Genomic DNA, 18,947 nt, shown 5'->3' with positions numbered 1-18,947 from the left:
GGTGCCGCCCATAACCTTCAGCATTTTGTACATGCCATACAACCCCGGGTGTGGAGATAACATGAGGAAACAACTTAATAAAAACCATCATTGAGACCTACGTGTTGTTTCTTGTCCAGTCAATGGGTCACTTGCCTCATCACCATACAAGGCGTACACGGTCACCGTATATTCCGTGTTTGCCGACAGTCCCTCCAGTTCTATGTCTGTAACTGAATTGGCCACTTTCACCTAGGGCGGAATGTATAGCAAGCTGATTTCTCACTCATATCTCTGCTCATTTCACAGAGGAGGCAAAACGTAAATTGACGCAATTTGAGTTAAACACCCGAGGACATTTTTACCCCCTTCATCTTTGAAGGCCAAAGCCTCAATTCAAGTCACAGGGTGATAGCGCACAGGAAGAGGCACTCGGAGCTCTCCAATGAGTGTCACTCCCCTGCCCATTCCCCCAAAGCCTCTCCACCCTTCCAGTAGGTGTTTAATTCCAAAAGGTTTTGCAACACAACTTTGTTGAAGTGATGCCGAGGGATCTTTTGAGAAGGCAGTTTAAAGTCACACCTCTGACGGTGTGTGGCACCCTCAACATTGCACTGGGAGCATCAGACTGGATTTTTGAGCTCAAAGACTCTGGAGTGAGGCTATGAACCCATCATCTTCAGCGAGTGCGCTACCCACTGAAACCATGGCTGATGCACACAGGTCTATTAATGAATGAATCATAGAATCCCTACAGTGCAGAAGGAGGCCATTCGGCCCATCGAGTCTGCACCGACTCTCTGAAAGAGCACCCCCACCCAGGCCCAATCCCTGCCCTATCCCAGTAACCCCACCTAACCTTTTGGACTCTAAGGGGCAATTTAGCACGGCCAATCCACCTAACCTGCACATCTTTGGACTGTGGGAGGAAACCGGAGCATCCGGAGGAAACCCACGCAGACACGGGGAGAACGTGCAGACTCCGCACAGACAGTCGCCCGAGGCCGGAATGGAACCCGGACGCTGTGAGGTAACAGTGCTAACCATTGTCCACCGTGCCACCTCAGGATGCCAGGGATCCAAACTCATCCTTTAATTAAACCTGTTTCAACTGGAATATTAGTGAAGAGATATCTTCCCCATGATTAAAAGATAAAAGAGCGAATTCTTCTTTTACTTAAAAATGGGATAATGTTAATTTCTCTTCATGAACCTTGTATGAAAATGTGAATGTCATTTTCTTTGCAGATTTTTAATCATGGATGCGGGCAGACAAGTAGTGGAATTAAATATTAAAGAGTTAGTTACCTCTTTCTCATTGGCTGTGTCGTCCCCAGTGAGTGCCGTGTAGAGTACCATGTAGCCGCTGGCAGACTCAGCAGCTTCCCACTTGACTCTCATACTGCTGTGGCTCACATCATAGATATCCAGGTCGGCAGCTGCAGGAAGCGCCACTGCAGGAAAAACAAATGAATTCTCACACCTGGGAAAAGGCCATTCGGCCCCTCGAACCAGTTCCGCCATTCAAACAGACCCGTGGCTGCTCTGTAAACTCCAATCACTCAAAGTCTAACCCGAGACAGCTCACCGTGGATCGTGAAAAGCAAGAATATTCAGGCTGACCTTGAACTGATAAAGTTGGACGTCTCCAACTCTTGTTCTATCCTCCGATGCCCCGCGCTGAACCCCGTTTGCAAATTGTTTCAGCTTCACTGGGGGCGATTGAAGGTGGGGCAATGATGTGAGGGAATCATTTTTACAACTCGCAAACGTGTTATTTCCAAATGACATTCAGCCCCCAACAGGAATATCCGCATTGTTTAACATCAGCTCACTCAGACAGTCTGATTGGCTGCGGCAACATACACATATATATGCGTGTTGCTGTCTGGAGCGATGGACAGTGAGGGTAGAGGCTTTAACTTTCTTTCCTTCACACAGCTGACCAGGAATCTCTCCCACTCTTGCTGCCGGTCTTCAGCACGTTTTGGAAGGATTTTGCAGGTTGGCATTCAACTATTTTGGCCGGGGTCATGAACCCACCTTCCTTGGTCATCAAGTGCTGGGATGGGACTCAAACCCAGAGCCTCTGGCTCAGAGGCAGGGATGCTACCCACAGCGCCACAAGACATCCACCTGTGAATCCGATTGCACACCTAGCAAATCAAGAGCAGCTGCCACTAAGAATCGGGATTTAGGCTGGAAAGACACAAAGAAGAAAGTACTTTAAAAAAAAAAGTAGGATCTGAGAGGGGATGTACATCATCATCTTCATTAGCGACTGTTTAGAGCTGGATTTGGACGTTCACTTGTTGTATGTTGGATGACATTACCATGGCTGAATTCCCCCACTAGCAACATTCTGGGGATTATCATTGACCAGGAGCACAGCTGGACCAGTTATACACATACTGTGGCGAGAACAGTAGGGTAGAGACTGAGGATTCTGCTGTGAGTAACTCACCTCCTGACTCCCAAAAGCCTGACCACCATCTACAAGGCCCAAGTCAGGAGTGTAATGGAACACTCTCCACTTGCCTGGGCGAGTGCGGCTCCAACAACACTCAAGAAGCTCGACACCGTCCAGGACAAGTAAACGGCTCAATGTCACCCCATCCACCACCTTAAATATTCACTCCCTCCACCAATGTTGCTGCATCAGAATCCCGGAGCTGCCCTCCCTGACAGCACTGCGGGTGTACCTACACCACATGGAATGCAGCGGTTCAAGAAGACACCTCACCACCACCATCTTCTCAAGGGGCAATTAGGGATGGGCAATAAATTCCCACATCCCGTGAATGAATGAAGTAAATTACTTGCGGTAAAATCCCGTACCGGCCTCCCCGAACAGGCGCCGGAATGTGGCGACTAGGGGCTTTTCACAGTAACTTCATTTGAAGCCTACTTGTGATTGGGGCTGGGGCTGGTTTAGCACACTGGGCTAAATCGCAGGTTTTTAAAGACGCCCAAGGCAGGCCAGCAGCACGGTTCAATTCCTGTACCACCCTTCCCGAACAGGTGCCGGAATGTGGCAACTAGGGGCTTTTCACAGTAACTTCATTGAAGCCTACTCGTGACAATAAGCAATTTTCATTTAATTTCATTTCAATAAGCGATTTTCATTTTTCATTTCATTTGGAGAGCTCGGATAGATTGAAAAAGACGAGCAATTATCTGGCGTCATTCACCACCTCAGAATATCCCAGAACACTTTACAGACAATTGAAGTGCAGTCACTGTTGTAACATAAGAAAGACAGCAACCAGTTTGTGCACAGCAAGCTCCCACAATCAGCAATGTGATAATGAGCAGATGGTCTGTTTTGTCAGTGATGTTGGTCAGCACGCTGGGGATAACCCCCCTGCTCTCTTTCAGAATAGTGCCACGGGGTATGGTGAGAGGGCATACGAGACCTTGATTTAATCTCTCACTCAAAGGACGGCACCTTCAACAGTGCAGCATTCCCTCAGTACTCCACCGGGTTTTGTCAGCCAGCATTCTGGGCTCAAGTTTCTGGAGTGGGACTGTGAGCCTACAACATTCTGACTTAGGCAGCAAGAACATTTGTTGTTGAATACCTTGTTATGTTGGTACTGCTCCCTCTGCTCTGCACCTCCCCAGTCCTGCCCCCTCCAGCATATTCATTGTGCTGCATTATGCATGTTTTCTTAAAGACTTCCCTTTAAAAACTTTCTTTAAATTATTGGTGTGTCAAATTCCTGGTCAAGAATTTAAGATGGTAATTCAATCTGCAGGTTTTACTGATTTATTGTAGAGTGGGACACTCCTTCATTACAGACTACAAGTTGTTTTAGTTATATGCTCCATGCATTGACTAAAGTGACAATATGGAATCTATCCTCTAATAGCTCAAATTCTCCTATCATTTGTCATTATAGATTAATTGTTATAAACATGATCGTGAACTAAGCTTTGGGCTACAGTGGCGGCTAATTTGATAAGTGCTGTTCTGTATAAATAACCTTCTGATGTATTCTACGAGGGACAATGTTACAAAGCATTATTCAAGGTTCGCTGTGGCCCAGTTTCTGCTTCTACTTGCAAAGGACTCTGCCAAAACCTCAGTCTCTGTGCATCAGCAAAAAAACCCTCTTCCGCATTGTCTGTACTTTCCTTTAAAACAAATGTTTTTAGCACTGTGTTGCAATCCACGCATTATGGAAATGGTTTGTCAAATCGCAAATGTCAGAGTTGATGCTTAAACCAGGGTCACCAACGCTACGTTGCATGTACTTTTGCAAATGACCCCTTTATCTTCAACCTTGTCCCCTTCCTTCCAATCAAACGGTATTCTTCCATCTCCAATTTTTTAAAAAAAATACCAATAAATGGAACTGTCTAAAGAAGATTAAAAGAAACACAACTTTTTCCATCTCTCAGAATTCTCTGCCAGCTGTGTCCAGCCGTTAATCTCCAATTTGTGTTGAATCCGGGACATTCCTGGATGGTCTGGCCATCCTAGCATAACCGCAGGATTGGGATTTAGCTACGTGCTACTCACATGTGGTTACGGCCCCACGTAATCCCTCGCTGGCTGCCTTCTCGTAGATGGCAAACACCGCGAGCTGGTAATCGGTCAGGGACATCAGGTTCTGAATGACAGCTGTCGACTCCGTTCCATCCACCACCACCTAGGGTGAAAAGGACGTGCATTTCTTTATCTGACAGTTAGTCATAAAGCGGAACAGCTGGAGTCAGTTCAAAGCCGGATAATTTATGAAGCCTGGCGTGAAAGACACTTCTGAGCCTCTTGTGCTGTCTTGCGCCCCATCGCAGAAAATCATCCCAAAATAAATCATTCTTTAAAATTCTTTCATGGGATGTGGGTGTGAAATTCCCCACCCCTACTTGCCCTTCAGAAGGTGGGGGTGAGTTGCCTTGATGAGCCGCTTGCAGTCCCTGAGGTGTAGGTACACCCACAGTGCTGTTAGGGAGGGAGTTCCAGGATTTTGGCCCAGTGACAGTGAAGGAACGGCCGATATATTTCCAAGTGGAAGGTACCGCTGAATGAGATGCAGTGCATCTTGTAGACGGTACACACGGCTGCCTTTGTGCGTCAGTGGTGGAGGGTTTGAATGTGTGTGGAAGCGGCGCCAATCAAGCGGGCTTCTTTGTCCTGAATGGTGTTGAGCTTCTCGAGTGTTGTTGGAGCTGCGTTTATCCAGGCAAGTGGAGAGTATTCCATCACACTCCAGACTTGTAGATGGTGGGCAGGCTTTGGGAGGTCAGGAGGTGAGTGTCACGTGTTTTGGGCAGGTGTCTGAATGATAACAGCAGTTTGCCTGAACCAATGTGGCTCATACCCAGTGCAAAGTGGCTGCACGTGTCCTGCATACATTATTGGACCATTTTACACCTGCAGTTCAGATGACCAACATCACAAAATCAGATTGCCAGGTCCGTATCACATTGTTGTTTGTAGGATCTTGCTGTGTGAAAATTGACTGTTGTGGTTCTTATGTTACAACAGTGATTACACTTCAAAAAGTATTTAATTAACTGCAAAGTATGATGGGACATTGGGAGGCTTTAGAAATGCAGCTCCAACAACACTCAACAAGCTCGTCACCATCCAGAACAAATCAGTCTGTTTGACTGGCACCCCATCCACCACCTTCAGCATTCACTTCCTCCGCCACGCACGCACAGTGGCAGCCGTGTGTACCATCTACAAGATGCACTGCAGCAACTCACCAAGGCTCCTTAGGCAGCACCTTCCAAACCTGCGACTTATACCATCTAGAAGGACAAGGGCAGCAGATACCTGGGAACCTCACCAACCGTGAGTTCCCCTCCAAGTCACTCACCATCCCGACTTAGAACATTATCACCGTTCCATCATTGTCACTGGGTCAAAATCCTGGAACTGTCTGCTTAACAGCACTGTCGATGTACCTACACCACATGCAACAGTTCAAGGAGGTGGCTCACCACCACTTTCTCAATGGGCAATTAGGGATGGGTAACAATGCTGGTCTAGCCAGCGAGACCCACACCCTGCGCAAGAGTGAAAAAAGACACTGGACCCAATGCCTGTGAAATTCACAGGGCCTAAAGTGTATTTCTGGTTCATTTTGGAGATTAGGTTGGGGCTCAGCACAGCACCGTGATCTCAGGCTGTATCAGGTGAATAGTCCTGGAAAGGGTACTACAGACTGCTACCAAATAGACCGACAAAAGTTACTTTCTGGGGAACATGTTAACTTGTTACATATAACCTACCAACATTATTCATCCTTTTATATGATAAAACTGACTTTTGAACAATTTTTAAAAATGCTGTAGCAAACCTTGATGTGAGCTCGAGGAACAGAATCTCGTTTTCAGATTCACTGCTTTACAAAATTCCAGATTCCACAATTCCAGACAGCAATCCCTGCTCCCGATTTCTTGGCGAGTTGCTGCTGAAAATCATTCTGCTGTTGCCATTCACAGCTCCTCTAGACCCAGCTTTGGTTTCTTTGCGGGTCCCCATCACCTTTCTTTCTGCCCCATCCCGTTATCCCGTCTGAGATTTATCTCTCCTGAACCTCCGCCATATCACAAACCTTCCATGTTGCTCTTCCACCCGCCCCTCTTGGTTAGAACCCGTCACGTCTCTGACTATTTCCAATGAAAGGTCGTTGGGCTGAATTCTGCCAGGGATATCTCTCCGTGGTGACCTGCCTCGGAGCAGGTGTTCCAGAGGCGGACTTCCATGGAATCAGTCATCCACTCCACAGAGATAGGCAGCCAATTAGAAAAGAATTAAGGCTCCACTCAGGGACATTTTGAGAACCCACTTGTGGTGTTGGGTGTTCTGACACACAGATGAGCCAACACAGTTGCATATGGTACAACGCTTCTTTATTTAAACTTACTATTTACAGTTTGGTCTTTGCACTCTGCACGTGGGGGGTTCCCTGCTTGTGGTGTTTTAACAGCTCTTTCTTGTTCCCTTCTCCCCAGACCTACTGACCACCAGGTGTCGTGCTCGTGCTTTTTATATGGTTGGTGTTCTTGTCTGTGATTGGTTGTGGTGTTGTGTACTCTGATTTGCCTGTTAGTGTGTCCATCATGATGTGTGTGTTTGAATATCATGACATCCCCCCTTTTTACAAAGATATGTGCCTACGTGGTGATAAATATGATCGTGTCGTGAGTGCATCTAGGAGTGTGTGTGTGTCGTGTGCAGCATGTGCATATGACGGAACTATGTACATGGGGCGATGTCGGGTGCGTCACATGAGCCAAGTTGTACCATAACATAACATAAATGCGAACGAGAGAAGAAGAAAAAAAACTTGAACAGTTGTCCAGTCAGACGACCTCTGGAACGATAAACAACAACAGGTTATCATGTAAAATTGTGCAACTTGTTAAACATATGAACGGTATTATAAGTCCAGTCTAATGGGCTTGCGACGAGTTCAGGTTGACCGCCTCAAGGGTGGATCAAGATCCACCGGCTGCTGTGCAGGCCTGGCCATGGGTGGCGATGGAAAGGGCGTGATGTGCGGCAGCTCCACAAAGTCATCCTCGGAAGCCTGTTGAGGATCTGGCGTGTGCGTGCTGTGTGGCTGTGAGCGTGGAAGTCGGCGAAGGGCGCGCCGATTGCGGCGACGCACGGAACCATCCGGCATGCGAACCAGGAACGAGCGGGGAGCCACTTGTCGGAGGACTTCGGCCGGTGCTGACCAGCCACCATACGGTTGATGGACGCGTACTTTGTCTCCGGAGGACAGGGGGGACAGGTCCGTCGCTCGTGTGTCGTACCGACTTTTCTGGCGATCACGCTGCAGTTGCATGTTCCGAAGAACCGCCTCATGGTCTGTCGTTGGTGCCAGGATGGACTGTACCGTCGTCCTGAGGGAGCGACCCATTAGTAGCTGCGCTGGCGAGAGACCCGTGGATAATGGGGCCGATCGATAGGCCAGCAAGGCAAGGTTAAAGTCCGATCCGGCAGCAGCCGCCTTGCACAGGAGCCGCTTGGCGATGTGGACACCCTTTTCAGCCTTCCCGTTCGATTGTGGATGCAGAGGGCTGGATGTCACATGAGTGAAACCATATGCTGCGGCAAAGGACGACCATTCACGGCTGGCAAAACAAGGTCCATTGTCTGACATGACAGTCCTTGGAATGCCATAGCGAGCAAATGTTTCCTTGCAGGCCCCAATGACTGCGGACGACGTCAGATCATGGAGAGGCATGACTTCCGGGTAGTTTGAGAAGTAGTCTATAATAACAATGTAATCTCTGCCGAGCGCGTGAAATAGGTCAACACCCACCTTCGCCCAGGGGGACGTCACCATCTCGTGTGGTAGAAGTGTTTCCGGAGGTTGCGCCGGCTGAAACCTCTGACAGGTTGTGCAGTTGAGCACCATGTTGGCTATGTCTTCATTAATACCCGGCCAATATACCGCCTCCCGGGCCCTTCGTCTGCATTTTTCGACGCCCAAGTGGCCTTCGTGTAGTTGATGAAGAATCATCTGGCGCACGCTGTGCGGAATAACGATCCTGTGTGATTTCATAAAGACCCCGTCTATGTTGGTGAGATCATCTCGCACATTATAAAACTGGGGGCACTGCCCTTTTAGCCACCCTTCCGTCATGTGGCGCATCACTCGCTGCAGAAGGGGGTCAGTCGCCGTCTCTGCGCGTATGTGGGCCAGACTAGGATCATCAGCTGGCAGATTTGCTGCTGTCAGAGTTACGTGTGCCTCAATTTGACGCACGAACCCCTCCGCATCTGGTGGTGTGCTCACTGCTCGGGAAAGAGTGTCCGCCACGATGAGTTCCTTCCCCGGAGTGTAGATCAGTTCAAAATCGTACCTCCTGAGTTTAAGTAAGATGCGCTGGAGGCGAGGAGTCATGTCGTTCAGGTCTTTGTTAATGATGTTGACCAGGGGGCGGTGGTCAGTTTCGACCGTAAATCGTGGCAGGCCATACACATAGTCGTGGAACTTGTCCAGTCCAGTTAACAAGCCCAGGCATTCTTTTTCGATTTGCGCGTAGCGCTGTTCGGTAGGGGTCATGGCTCGTGAGGCATACGCAACCGGGGCCCATGATGACGTGCTGTCTTTTTGCAGGAGTACCGCTCCAATACCAGATTGGCTGGCGTCTGTTGAGATCTTTGTAGGGCGAGTCGTGTCAAAGAAGGCCAGCACTGGTGCCGTGACCAGTTTGTGCTTGAGCTCCTCCCATTCCCGCTGATGCGATTGGTGCCAGTTGAATTCTGTCGATTTTTTTACGAGATGGCGCATATTTGTTGTATGAGAAGCCAGGTTGGGAATGAACTTCCCAAGGAAGTTGACCATGCCCAGGAATCTTAAGACAGCCTTCTTGTCAGCCGGTCGTGGCATGGCTGTGATGGCGCTAACCTTGTCTGCATCGGGACGGACCCCTGACCTTGAGATGTGGTCCCCGAGGAATTTCAGCTCCGTCTGGCCGAAGGCACACTTCGCACGGTTGAGACGCAGGCCATTTTGTCGTATGCGGGTAAAGACACGTCGTAGACGATGCATGTGTTCCTGCGGAGTGGTGGACCAAATGATGATATCGTCCACATATACACGTACCCCTTCGATGCCTTCCATCATCTGCTCCATAATGCGGTGGAATACTTCAGATGCCGAAATGATGCCGAATGGCATCCGGTTGTAGCAGAATCTGCCAAAAGGGGTGTTGAATGTGCATAGTCTTCGGCTGGCCGGGTCCAGTTGGATCTGCCAGAATCCTTTGGACGCATCCAATTTAGTGAATATTTTGGCTCGCGCCATCTCGCTGGTGAGGTCTTCTCGTTTCGGGATGGGATAGTGTTCCCGCATGATATTGTTATTCAGATCTTTTGGATCTATACATATACGGAGCTCGCCAGAGGGCTTCTTTACACAGACCATGGAGCTGACCCATGGCGTGGGCTCCGTGACCCTGGATAGGACCCCTTGGTCCTGAAGAATCTGCAGTTGTGCCTTGAGGCGGTCTTTGAGTGGCGCAGGAACCCTGCGAGGTGCGTGAACGACAGGGATGGCGTCCGGTCTGAGTCGAATCTTGTACGTGTATGGCAATGTCCCCATGCCTTCAAAAACCTCCTGGTTGTGAGCAAGGAGGGAATGGAGATTTGCGTGGAACTCAGCATCCGGGAAGTCGGATGTCTCATCTGGAGAGAGAGACATAATGCGCTGTACCAGGTGAAGGACCTTACACGCCTGTGCGCCCAGTAACGAGTCCTTTGATGAGCCGACAACTTCGAAGGGGAGTGTGGCCGTGTACCTCTTGTGAGTCACCTGTAGCTGGCAAGATCCTATGGACGGGATGACGTTCCCGTTATAGTCAACCATCTTGAGCCGGGATGGCGTGATGGGTGGTTTGACCTTCATGGCCTGGACTGCAGAGTAAGCAATCAGGTTGGCGGATGCGCCGGTGTCCAGACGGAAGGCGACGCGAGATCGGTTGACCGTCAGGGTGGCACACCACTCATCGGCTGGATTGATGGCATTGACCTTGTTGACATCAATGACGGAAACTCGGAAGGCATCCTGGTCATCTGCATCACTTAACTGGAAGTCTTGATGCGTGGGCTGGACGGTCCTGACTCGTCTGCGAGGTTGTCGAGGATGCGCCGGATCCATGGGTTGAGCCGAACGACAGTGGGCTGCGTAGTGGCCCATCATGGCACATCTGTGGCACTGTCGGTTTTTTGCAGGACATTGCCCTTTTAAATGTAGAGCTCCACAATTGCCGCACGTCATGACGTCACGGCGTTCGTTGCGCCACTGCGCATGCGCAGTGCGATCTTGCGGTGGGCGCGCCTGCGCAGTGCGTCCCTCGTTGTGGCCGTTATTTTTGGCGCGCACCTGCGCGGGAGACCGCGAAAAGCGCGGGAAGCGGCCGCTGTCGTCCGGGCCGTGGGTCGGGAAGTAATCGACGGCCTGGATGCGTTCGACGTCGTGGGCGGCCTGGCTTGCCGATTCGACGGCTGGGGACCCCCTCCGTGCCAACTCGGACGCCTGAAATCGGGCAAAACGGCAGGTAGCATTTTCGTGGAGGACACAGGCTTCCACAGCAGACGCTAAGGTGAGGCTTTTCATTTTAAGAAGCTGCTGGCGTAGGCCACTTGAGGCAACGCCAAAAACAATCTGGTCCCTGATCATGGACTCTGTGGTGGTGCCGTAACCGCAGGACTGCGCTAGAATCCGGAGGTGCGTCAAAAAGGGTTGAAAAAGCTCCTCCTTACCTTGCAGGCGTTGCTGAAAGAGGTATCTTTCAAAACTTTCATTTACTTCAACTTGAAAGTGCTGGTCCAGTTTGAGGATGACCGTGTCATATTTGGCTTGGCTTTCGCCTTCTTCGAACACCAGTGAGTTGAAGACGTCGGTTGCGTGCGGACCTGCGTAGAAGAGGAGCATTGCAATCTTCGAGTCATCCGAGACATTCTGTTTTTCGGTGGCACGGATGTACAGGTCAAATCGCTGCCTGTAGAGCTTCCAGTTGGTACCTAGGTTCCCCGTGACTTGCATCGGCTGCGGTTTGCCGGTGTGGTCCATGTCCAGAATGGCAGGTTAGTAGGCAGGTATCGATCCACTCCTGTACCATGTGGTGTTGGGTGTTCTGACACACAGATGAGCCAACACAGTTGCATATGGTACAACGCTTCTTTATTTAAACTTACTATTTACAGTTTGGTCTTTGCACTCTGCACGTGGGGGGTTCCCTGCTTGTGGTGTTTTAACAGCTCTTTCTTGTTCCCTTCTCCCCAGACCTACTGACCACCAGGTGTCGTGCTCGTGCTTTTTATATGGTTGGTGCTCTTGTCTGTGATTGGTTGTGGTGTTGTGTACTCTGATTTGCCTGTTAGTGTGTCCATCATGATGTGTGTGTTTGAATATCATGACATCCCCCCTTTTTACAAAGATATGTGCCTACGTGGTGATAAATATGATCGTGTCGTGAGTGCATCTAGGAGTGTGTGTGTGTCGTGTGCAGCATGTGCTTCTGAAAGCACCCCCATTTTGAGTTGCCCTCGTGCTGACCTTTCCGTCTCAGCAATGCCCACTTCTGCCACTGGGGACTGCATTCGGCCGCCTCGGATCTCCGGCCTCACAAAATGCACTCGTTCCAAATTGGCTGGTGAAGGTGGAGGCAGACAGTGAGGGCCCCGTCACAGGGAAAGTTGGGCGCCTTGACTACAAGAGTAGACTCATGAACCTCATGTAGCCCTGATGTCTGGTTCCTGGCACCAATGGGGAACTCAGCCCGTTAACTCTGTTTACCCATGACCAGGTCTGATGCGGCCTGACCTCCTGAATATTTTCAGCATTTTCCATAGTTAATTTCAGATTTCCAGCATCTGCACTATTTTGCTTTTGTGTATACAATGGCCCCCTTGGTACAATTATATAGTTACGTGCTTGCGATTAGACTAAACACTGAGGTACCTCTTCTGGCTGACCAGCTGTGGTGGAGTAATATACAACACGATACTTTTCCACTTTCCCAGGGGCATGTGACCAGCTGACACGGAGACTCCGCGCTGTTACGTCACTTGTAACGAGGTTCGTGGGTGCCACTGGGTTCGAGGTCACACTTCCAGTTGCTTCTAGAGATTGGGAGATCAATACAAAGTTGGTATTATGAGGTCAGAATAACAGAGAGCTGCAGACAGGCAGGCCGCATAGTTGCCAAGTGAAAAACGGAAGTTTGAACGTTTCGGATGGTGGGATCTCCAATCTCTAAGTCCGGGACCAGACGGCAAGGTAGGTTCTGGGGTTCCCAGGACGCAGAGGGCCAGGAAGGCCTTGGGGGTGGAGGGGGGGTGGGGGGAGAGGCTAGTGGGGGTGATGGGTGTGGGGCAGGCCCAATGGCCATCAGACCTTAGTGGGTGGGTGGCAAAAGTCAGAAAGGGACACCCCCCCCCCCAACTCTCCCCCACCCCCACCTTTCTCTCCAACCCCCCCCCCCCCCCCCCCCCCGGCATTCCTTCCTGCCAAGGTCGAAACCAATGCATTTTTAGGCTTCCCCCGTACCAGGTAAATGCTCACGCCAACCTAAAAGATAAGGCTGGTGGAGGAACAACCTTTAAGAAACTCAATTGGGACAAGGGTGGGCAGCCTGCCGAGGCCTTGCCCACTCCAACGTGACCACTGAGAGGTCGAGGCGGGCAGGCTAAAAACCCGCTGGTGGGGGGAGTAGAAACAGAGGAAGCCATTCAGTCCCTCGGGCCTGACCTGCCAGTCAATGAGATCATGGCTAATCTGTGAATTAATTCCATCTACCCACCTTTTTCTCATATCCCTTAGTACCTTTGGTTAAGAAAAATCTATCAATCTCAGATACGAGAGTCATAGGGCGCAATTCTCCCATCGGGAGTCTAAGTGCCGATGCCGGAGTGAAAACCGGAGTGTTTCACTCCGGCGTCGGAGGCCGCTCCCAGCCCCCTATTCTCCCACCCCCGGGGGGCTAGGAGCGGCGTCGCGTCGTTTACGAGCGCCGGGCCTTGGCGCCGCGTAAAAGCGGCGCCGCTTAAGTGCGCGGCCGGCGCCGCGTAATTGGTGTCACCCCGCGCATGCGTGGTCGCCGTCCTCCCAGAGGCCGCCCCGCAAGAAGATGGCGGATCGATCTTGCGGGGCGGCGGAGGAAAGGAGATCCTCCTTCAGAGAGGCCGGCCCGCCGACCGATGGACACCGATCGCGGGCCAGACCCCATTTGAGCCCCCCCCCCGGTGCAGGGACCCCCCCACCCCCCTCCAGCGTTCCCACGCCGTTCCCGCCAGCAGCGACCAGGTGTGGACGGCGCCAGTGGGAACCCGTCGTATTGGGCAGGCCGCTCGGCCCATCTGGACCGGAGATTCTCCCAGCGGTCAGCCGTGATTCTCGCCGCGCCGGTTTGGGGGGGGTGGGAGAATCGCGTGCCGGCATCGGGGCGGCGTGGCGGGACACGCGCGGTGCCCCAGCGATTCTCCCTCCCGGCGTTGGGGGGGGGGGGGGGGAAATTCCACCCATAATTCTTCTAGCATCACTTGCCAATTGTGGAAGAGGGTTCCAAACTTCAACCACCTTCCGTGCATAGAAATGTTTCCTAATTTCACTCCTGGGGGGTGTGGCTCGAATATCTAGTCTATTCCCCCCCCCCAGTCTTAGACTTAACATCCAATGGAAGTTGTTCCTCTCTATGAATCCTCTCTCCCCCCCTTAATATCCTGATAACTTTGATGAAAAAGTTGGTAGATTAGATTTCCTTCCTTAAGTTAATAAAGGCATGGTGGCGTAGTGGTTAGCACCGCTGCCTCACGGCGCCAGGGACCCGGGTTCAACCCTGGCCTTGGGTTACTGTCTGTGTGGAGTTTGTATGTTCTCACCGTGTCTGCATCGACCTCAAACTTAAATTTCAGATCTGCATGTTTAAAAAAAGAGCAGTTCCATGAAATATCCATTCGGGGAAAAGAAATTCACAATATACTGTGCTCTGGGAGCTGCGGTTTCCTCCCACAATCCAAAGATGTGCAGGTTAGGTGGGGTTACGGGGACAGGGCGGGGTGGACAGGGGAGCGGACATGGGTAGAGTGCTCTTTCAGAGGGTCAGTACAGACTCAATGGGCCGACTGGCCTCCTTCTGCACTGTTGGGATTCTATGATTTGATTTGGGTATTGATAGACCAAAATGACTAACAAATTTCTGGTAAATACACTTGCAACATAGTTACACCGAACGTTGAGAGGAAGTCAGGGGCGAAATTCTCTGGAAACGGCGCGATGTCCGCCGACTGGCGCCCAAAACGGCGCAAATCAGACGGGCATCGCGCCGCCCCAAAGGTGCGGAATGCTCCGCATCTTTGGGGGCCGAGCCCCAACCTTGAGGGGCTAGGTCGGCGCCGGACGAACTTCCGCCCCGCCAGCTGGCGGAAAAGGCCTTTGGTGCCCCGCCAGCTGGCGTGGAAATGACATCTCGGGGCGGCGCATGCGCGGGAGCGTCAGCGGCCGCTGACGGCATTCCCGCGCATGTGCAGTGGAGGGAGTCTCTCCTGCCTCCGCCATGGTGGAGACCGTGGCGGAGGCGGAAGGGAAAGAGTGCCCCCACGGCAACCGGCGGGGGCGGGATTCACGCCAGCCCCCGGCGATTCTCCGACCCGGCGGGGGGGTCGGAGAATCTCGCCACTGATCTTTGTCTGTTAAGACACTACCGTAACTTCCAACTAGTCTCAGAAGGAGATGGCCCACAAGAATTAGAGTATGCATACATAAAAAAAGTTACCCAGAGGTTAGAAGAGGTTTTAATTCATCTAATTCTTCCGGAGTAACTATTGGTGTGTCACTGGTGGAACATTCCGAAGTTTGCAATTTAAATCATATTTTCGGATGGCCCCCAGCGCAGCGCAGTTTCCCAGAGGAAGTTTGCCCTTCTGGGAAATTACCGCGCAAACCCTTACCTGTGAAGTTCCAAGAGGGATTCCCCAGCGTATCTTTGGGGTAGCCCTGCATCCCCCTGCCCCGAACCTTCCCCCCCAACCCCCCACACCCAAATCTGACCCTACGGAGCTCCCAATTACAATACAGTGTTTGTTTGGTGATGGGCATTATTCACTTGTAAATTGCATCTTTTTAATCAACATTGGTACTAAGGTCATGTGAAGTTAGACCTCAACAAAAATCAACACAAATTCCTGGACTGCCCGAAATGTTTCATTTATGTGTTTCACTTCCTGTCTGCAACATTTCATTTCCTGCTGTCCCAGATTTTGTGTCAGTTTTTTGCAACATTAGTGTCCACATTTAACACGGGGATTGCCAATGTTACGTCATCATACCCACGGGTAGTGGGGTGCGCTACCAGCTGAACAAAGAATCCCGAGGGCGGAGAATTCACCCCATACTTAAATAGATCAACTGAATTATCTTTGTGGTTTTAAGTGCCTTCATTAAAGTTTGACTCAAAGGTATTAACCTTCCCTGTTTCAAATTGGCTTCACGCAATATGCCAGTCCAGAATTGACTTAATTTGGATTGTGTAGTCAGACTAATGTCACAAAATAGAATCGTAGAGCTTCAAAGCACAGGAAGAGGTCCTTCCATCAGGCCCTCGTGTGTGTGTCGGCCATCAGGCAACTATCTATTCTAATCCCATTTCCCAGCACTCAGTGCGTAGCCTTGTGCACTTTGGCATTTCAATCGCTCATCTAAATGCTTCTTAAATTTGCGAGGGTTCCCGCCTCGACCACCCTTCCAGACAGTGAGTTCCCGACTCCAACCAAAGTTTTTCTTCACATCCCCTCTAAACCACCTGCTCCTTCCCTTAAGTACATCAATACCATTCAGCAAGTCCACATTGCTGTGGAAACATGTGTATTTACACACATGTATTTACACACATGTGCATCTCCATACACGTGTATTTACGTACATGTGCATTTACCATGCATGTGCATTTACCATGCATGTTGTAGTCCAGAGCTGTGGTTTCTTTCCTTCACATGTGGCTGACCAGGAATCACCCCTGACTTCTACCATCTGCATGTGTTGGGAAGAATTTGCAGCGGATATTCAACCTGTTTGGCCACGTGATGGACACACCTTTCTTGTCCTGGGGTGGGACTTGATCCCAGAGCATCCGGCTCAGAGACAGGAATGCTGCCCAATTCCGCACAAGACATCCCCAGTCAGCGAGCTACACCGAGGCCAAGGCTGGAACTCTCCGATCATTGCAATTCACCTTCCCCGCCCAGGGCATTCCCGGCGGTGGCAATGTGGGGTGGTTACATCGACAAGCGACGGGAAGATGGAATCCTGCCGCTGGCGAACAGCGTGCCGCCGAGATACACGGGACAGGCGGACCGGAAAATCTCCCTCAATATTTTTCTTCAGCTTCTAGAAGATTCTGCCCAGAAGCTCTTCGAATAAGTTTGAAAAGCAAGGCACAAATTTTCAACAGCCTCTGGAGATAAAAGTTTATATCGAGTGTTTTTCTTATCTTTACAAAAAGCCGTGTCTGTGGGAAAAACTAACAATATATGAATTTCACTTATTGTGTAGATCCTAGAAATTGTACCGAGCTCAGGGATAGAGTGAAAAATAGAGGCAGATGAAAAGGTGTGAAGAAGGGATGAGAGAGAAATTGATTGGAAATTACATGGGCATAATGTTGGCAGTAATGGTCAGGCATTTGTTATCATGAGAGGGAAGATCAGGCCGGGTTTTTTTGAACAGGCATCTGGTCAGCTACCCATGCTCAGCTTTTACTGCATTTCATTCTATAATGAGATTGATGCCAAGTGCAGAGGCGCAGTTTCATACCTTTTATTTCTTTATCTTGCTCTTCCACACGTGAACACACTGTTTTAGTCAGACTTTCAATGATTGTGTTCATGATATTAAAGTCAGCCACATTGTAGACGTGTGTCTCGTCAGGTTCAGAGGCGATTGCCTTTAGTTCATTCACATCTGCATTTTTCACCCCTGTTGTTTAACAGAAAGGATAAAAAAATTGGCGGCATTTTAATGTTGATAATACGGGGGCGGGGGGCACACGCAGCAGAAGCTGCAAGTTACAGATACCCTCAGGAACTGGCATCAGCTATCGTTTTGTTTCCAGCTGTCCTTATTTTCAAGGTGGTCACTGTAGAAACTGTAAAAATTCCCAATCGAACGGGGAGTTCTTTCTACACCCAGAGCACAGAGAAACCCCTCCAACTCGGGGACTGGGCGATGCTCGTGTCCAATCTCAGAGGTGGAGAGGTTTCTCTGATGCTAGGCATGCTGGGTAAACAACTCCCCCATTCCTTTGACAAAGAGTCATCTAGACTCGGAACGTTAGCTCCGTTCTCCCCAACCCCCCCCCCCCCACAGATGCTGAGATTGTCCAGCATTTTCTGTTTTTCTCCCCCATTTCCACAACTGCCTTTCTTTCGCAAAATCCACTGTTGGGGTGCACTGGCGTGCAAGGCCCGTGCTTCACAAACGTAAGAAGAAAGAGAGGGACTAGCTCATTTGGCCCTTTTGAGACTGTTCAAGCTCTCAACAAGATCGCAACCATCTACCTCAATTCCCACACAGGAACTCGTAGGGAGATCTATTCATTCCAAGAATCAGTCTACTGATTGCACTCCCTCGACAGCAAGAATATCCTTTCTTAGGTAAGAAGACCAAAACTGTACACGGTTTTGTGTGAATTCACCACAGCCCTGTATAATTGTAGTACGTCTCGGCACACTCTTAAGCTCCAATTCCTCGGCAGCCATAGCTATCGTTTGTCTTTCAGGTTGTTTGCTTTTTGTGATTCGTATATCAGGACATCCAGGTCCCTCTGAACTCAAACATTTCCCAGTCTTTCCCCATTTTAAATAATATATTCTGCTTTCTTAAAAAAAAACATTTTTCCTACCAGAGTGGATAACCTCACATTTCACTCAGAAGTACAAGGACTTGGTGCATAGCAGACTATCTGTAGCTTGTAACTTGCAAGAGTCCGTGGTTCCTAAATGCCTCTCGGATTTTTTTTACCATGTAACTTATTTGGGTCCCTCAATGGCCGGAATTCTCTGGCCGTTTCGATTCACTTTTCCCGCTGGCAGTCTGTTTTTTGGAATATTCAATTCATGCAGGTTTCACTCTATACAGATTATCCACCATGAGAAACCCCATTGCAATCCGTAAAATAAACCACACTGCCAAAAATAATTGGTGGGAGCTTCCCTTACCCCAGTACATGAATAATAGCAACCAATGATGCAAAACTGGTTAAACATTTGCCAGCGCGTCTAGCTGGTGATTATACCCACACAGGAGACCCACCAATAGCGAAGAGCTCGATGCCAGCATCACGTAAACTTTTAGCAGGCGGAAGGACATCGTCCTGAGATTTCCCGTCCGTGATCAAGATGCCGATCTTCGGCACACCAGCTCGGGCCCCAGCTTCAGGCTTAAAGTTATTCTCAAGGATGTAGGTTAAGGCAAGGCCTACAAAACAGCACAAAG

At 50.1% G+C, this 18,947-nt stretch overlaps 1 protein-coding gene across 5 annotated transcripts in view; it reads right to left on the bottom strand.

Moving 5' to 3' along the window:
- The window catches only part of col14a1a (collagen, type XIV, alpha 1a), a 260,160-nt gene that overhangs the window by 123,480 nt on the left and 117,733 nt on the right, over positions 1-18,947 (bottom strand). For all 5 annotated transcript variants that reach the window (XM_072466912.1, XM_072466913.1, XM_072466910.1 and 2 more), the window contains exons 8-13: positions 18,765-18,929; positions 17,268-17,429; positions 12,420-12,580; positions 4,505-4,634; positions 1,288-1,433; positions 102-231 (exon numbers count right to left, since the gene is read on the bottom strand). In XM_072466912.1, the coding sequence (XP_072323013.1) occupies positions 102-231; positions 1,288-1,433; positions 4,505-4,634; positions 12,420-12,580; positions 17,268-17,429; positions 18,765-18,929 (894 nt within the window). The remainder of the gene's footprint in view (positions 1-101; positions 232-1,287; positions 1,434-4,504; positions 4,635-12,419; positions 12,581-17,267; positions 17,430-18,764; positions 18,930-18,947) is intronic.

Source organism: Scyliorhinus torazame, chromosome 11, assembly GCF_047496885.1.
Source record: "Scyliorhinus torazame isolate Kashiwa2021f chromosome 11, sScyTor2.1, whole genome shotgun sequence".
NCBI classification, from domain to species: Eukaryota; Metazoa; Chordata; class Chondrichthyes; order Carcharhiniformes; family Scyliorhinidae; genus Scyliorhinus; species Scyliorhinus torazame.
This window is presented reverse-complemented; position numbering and strand designations above follow the sequence as displayed.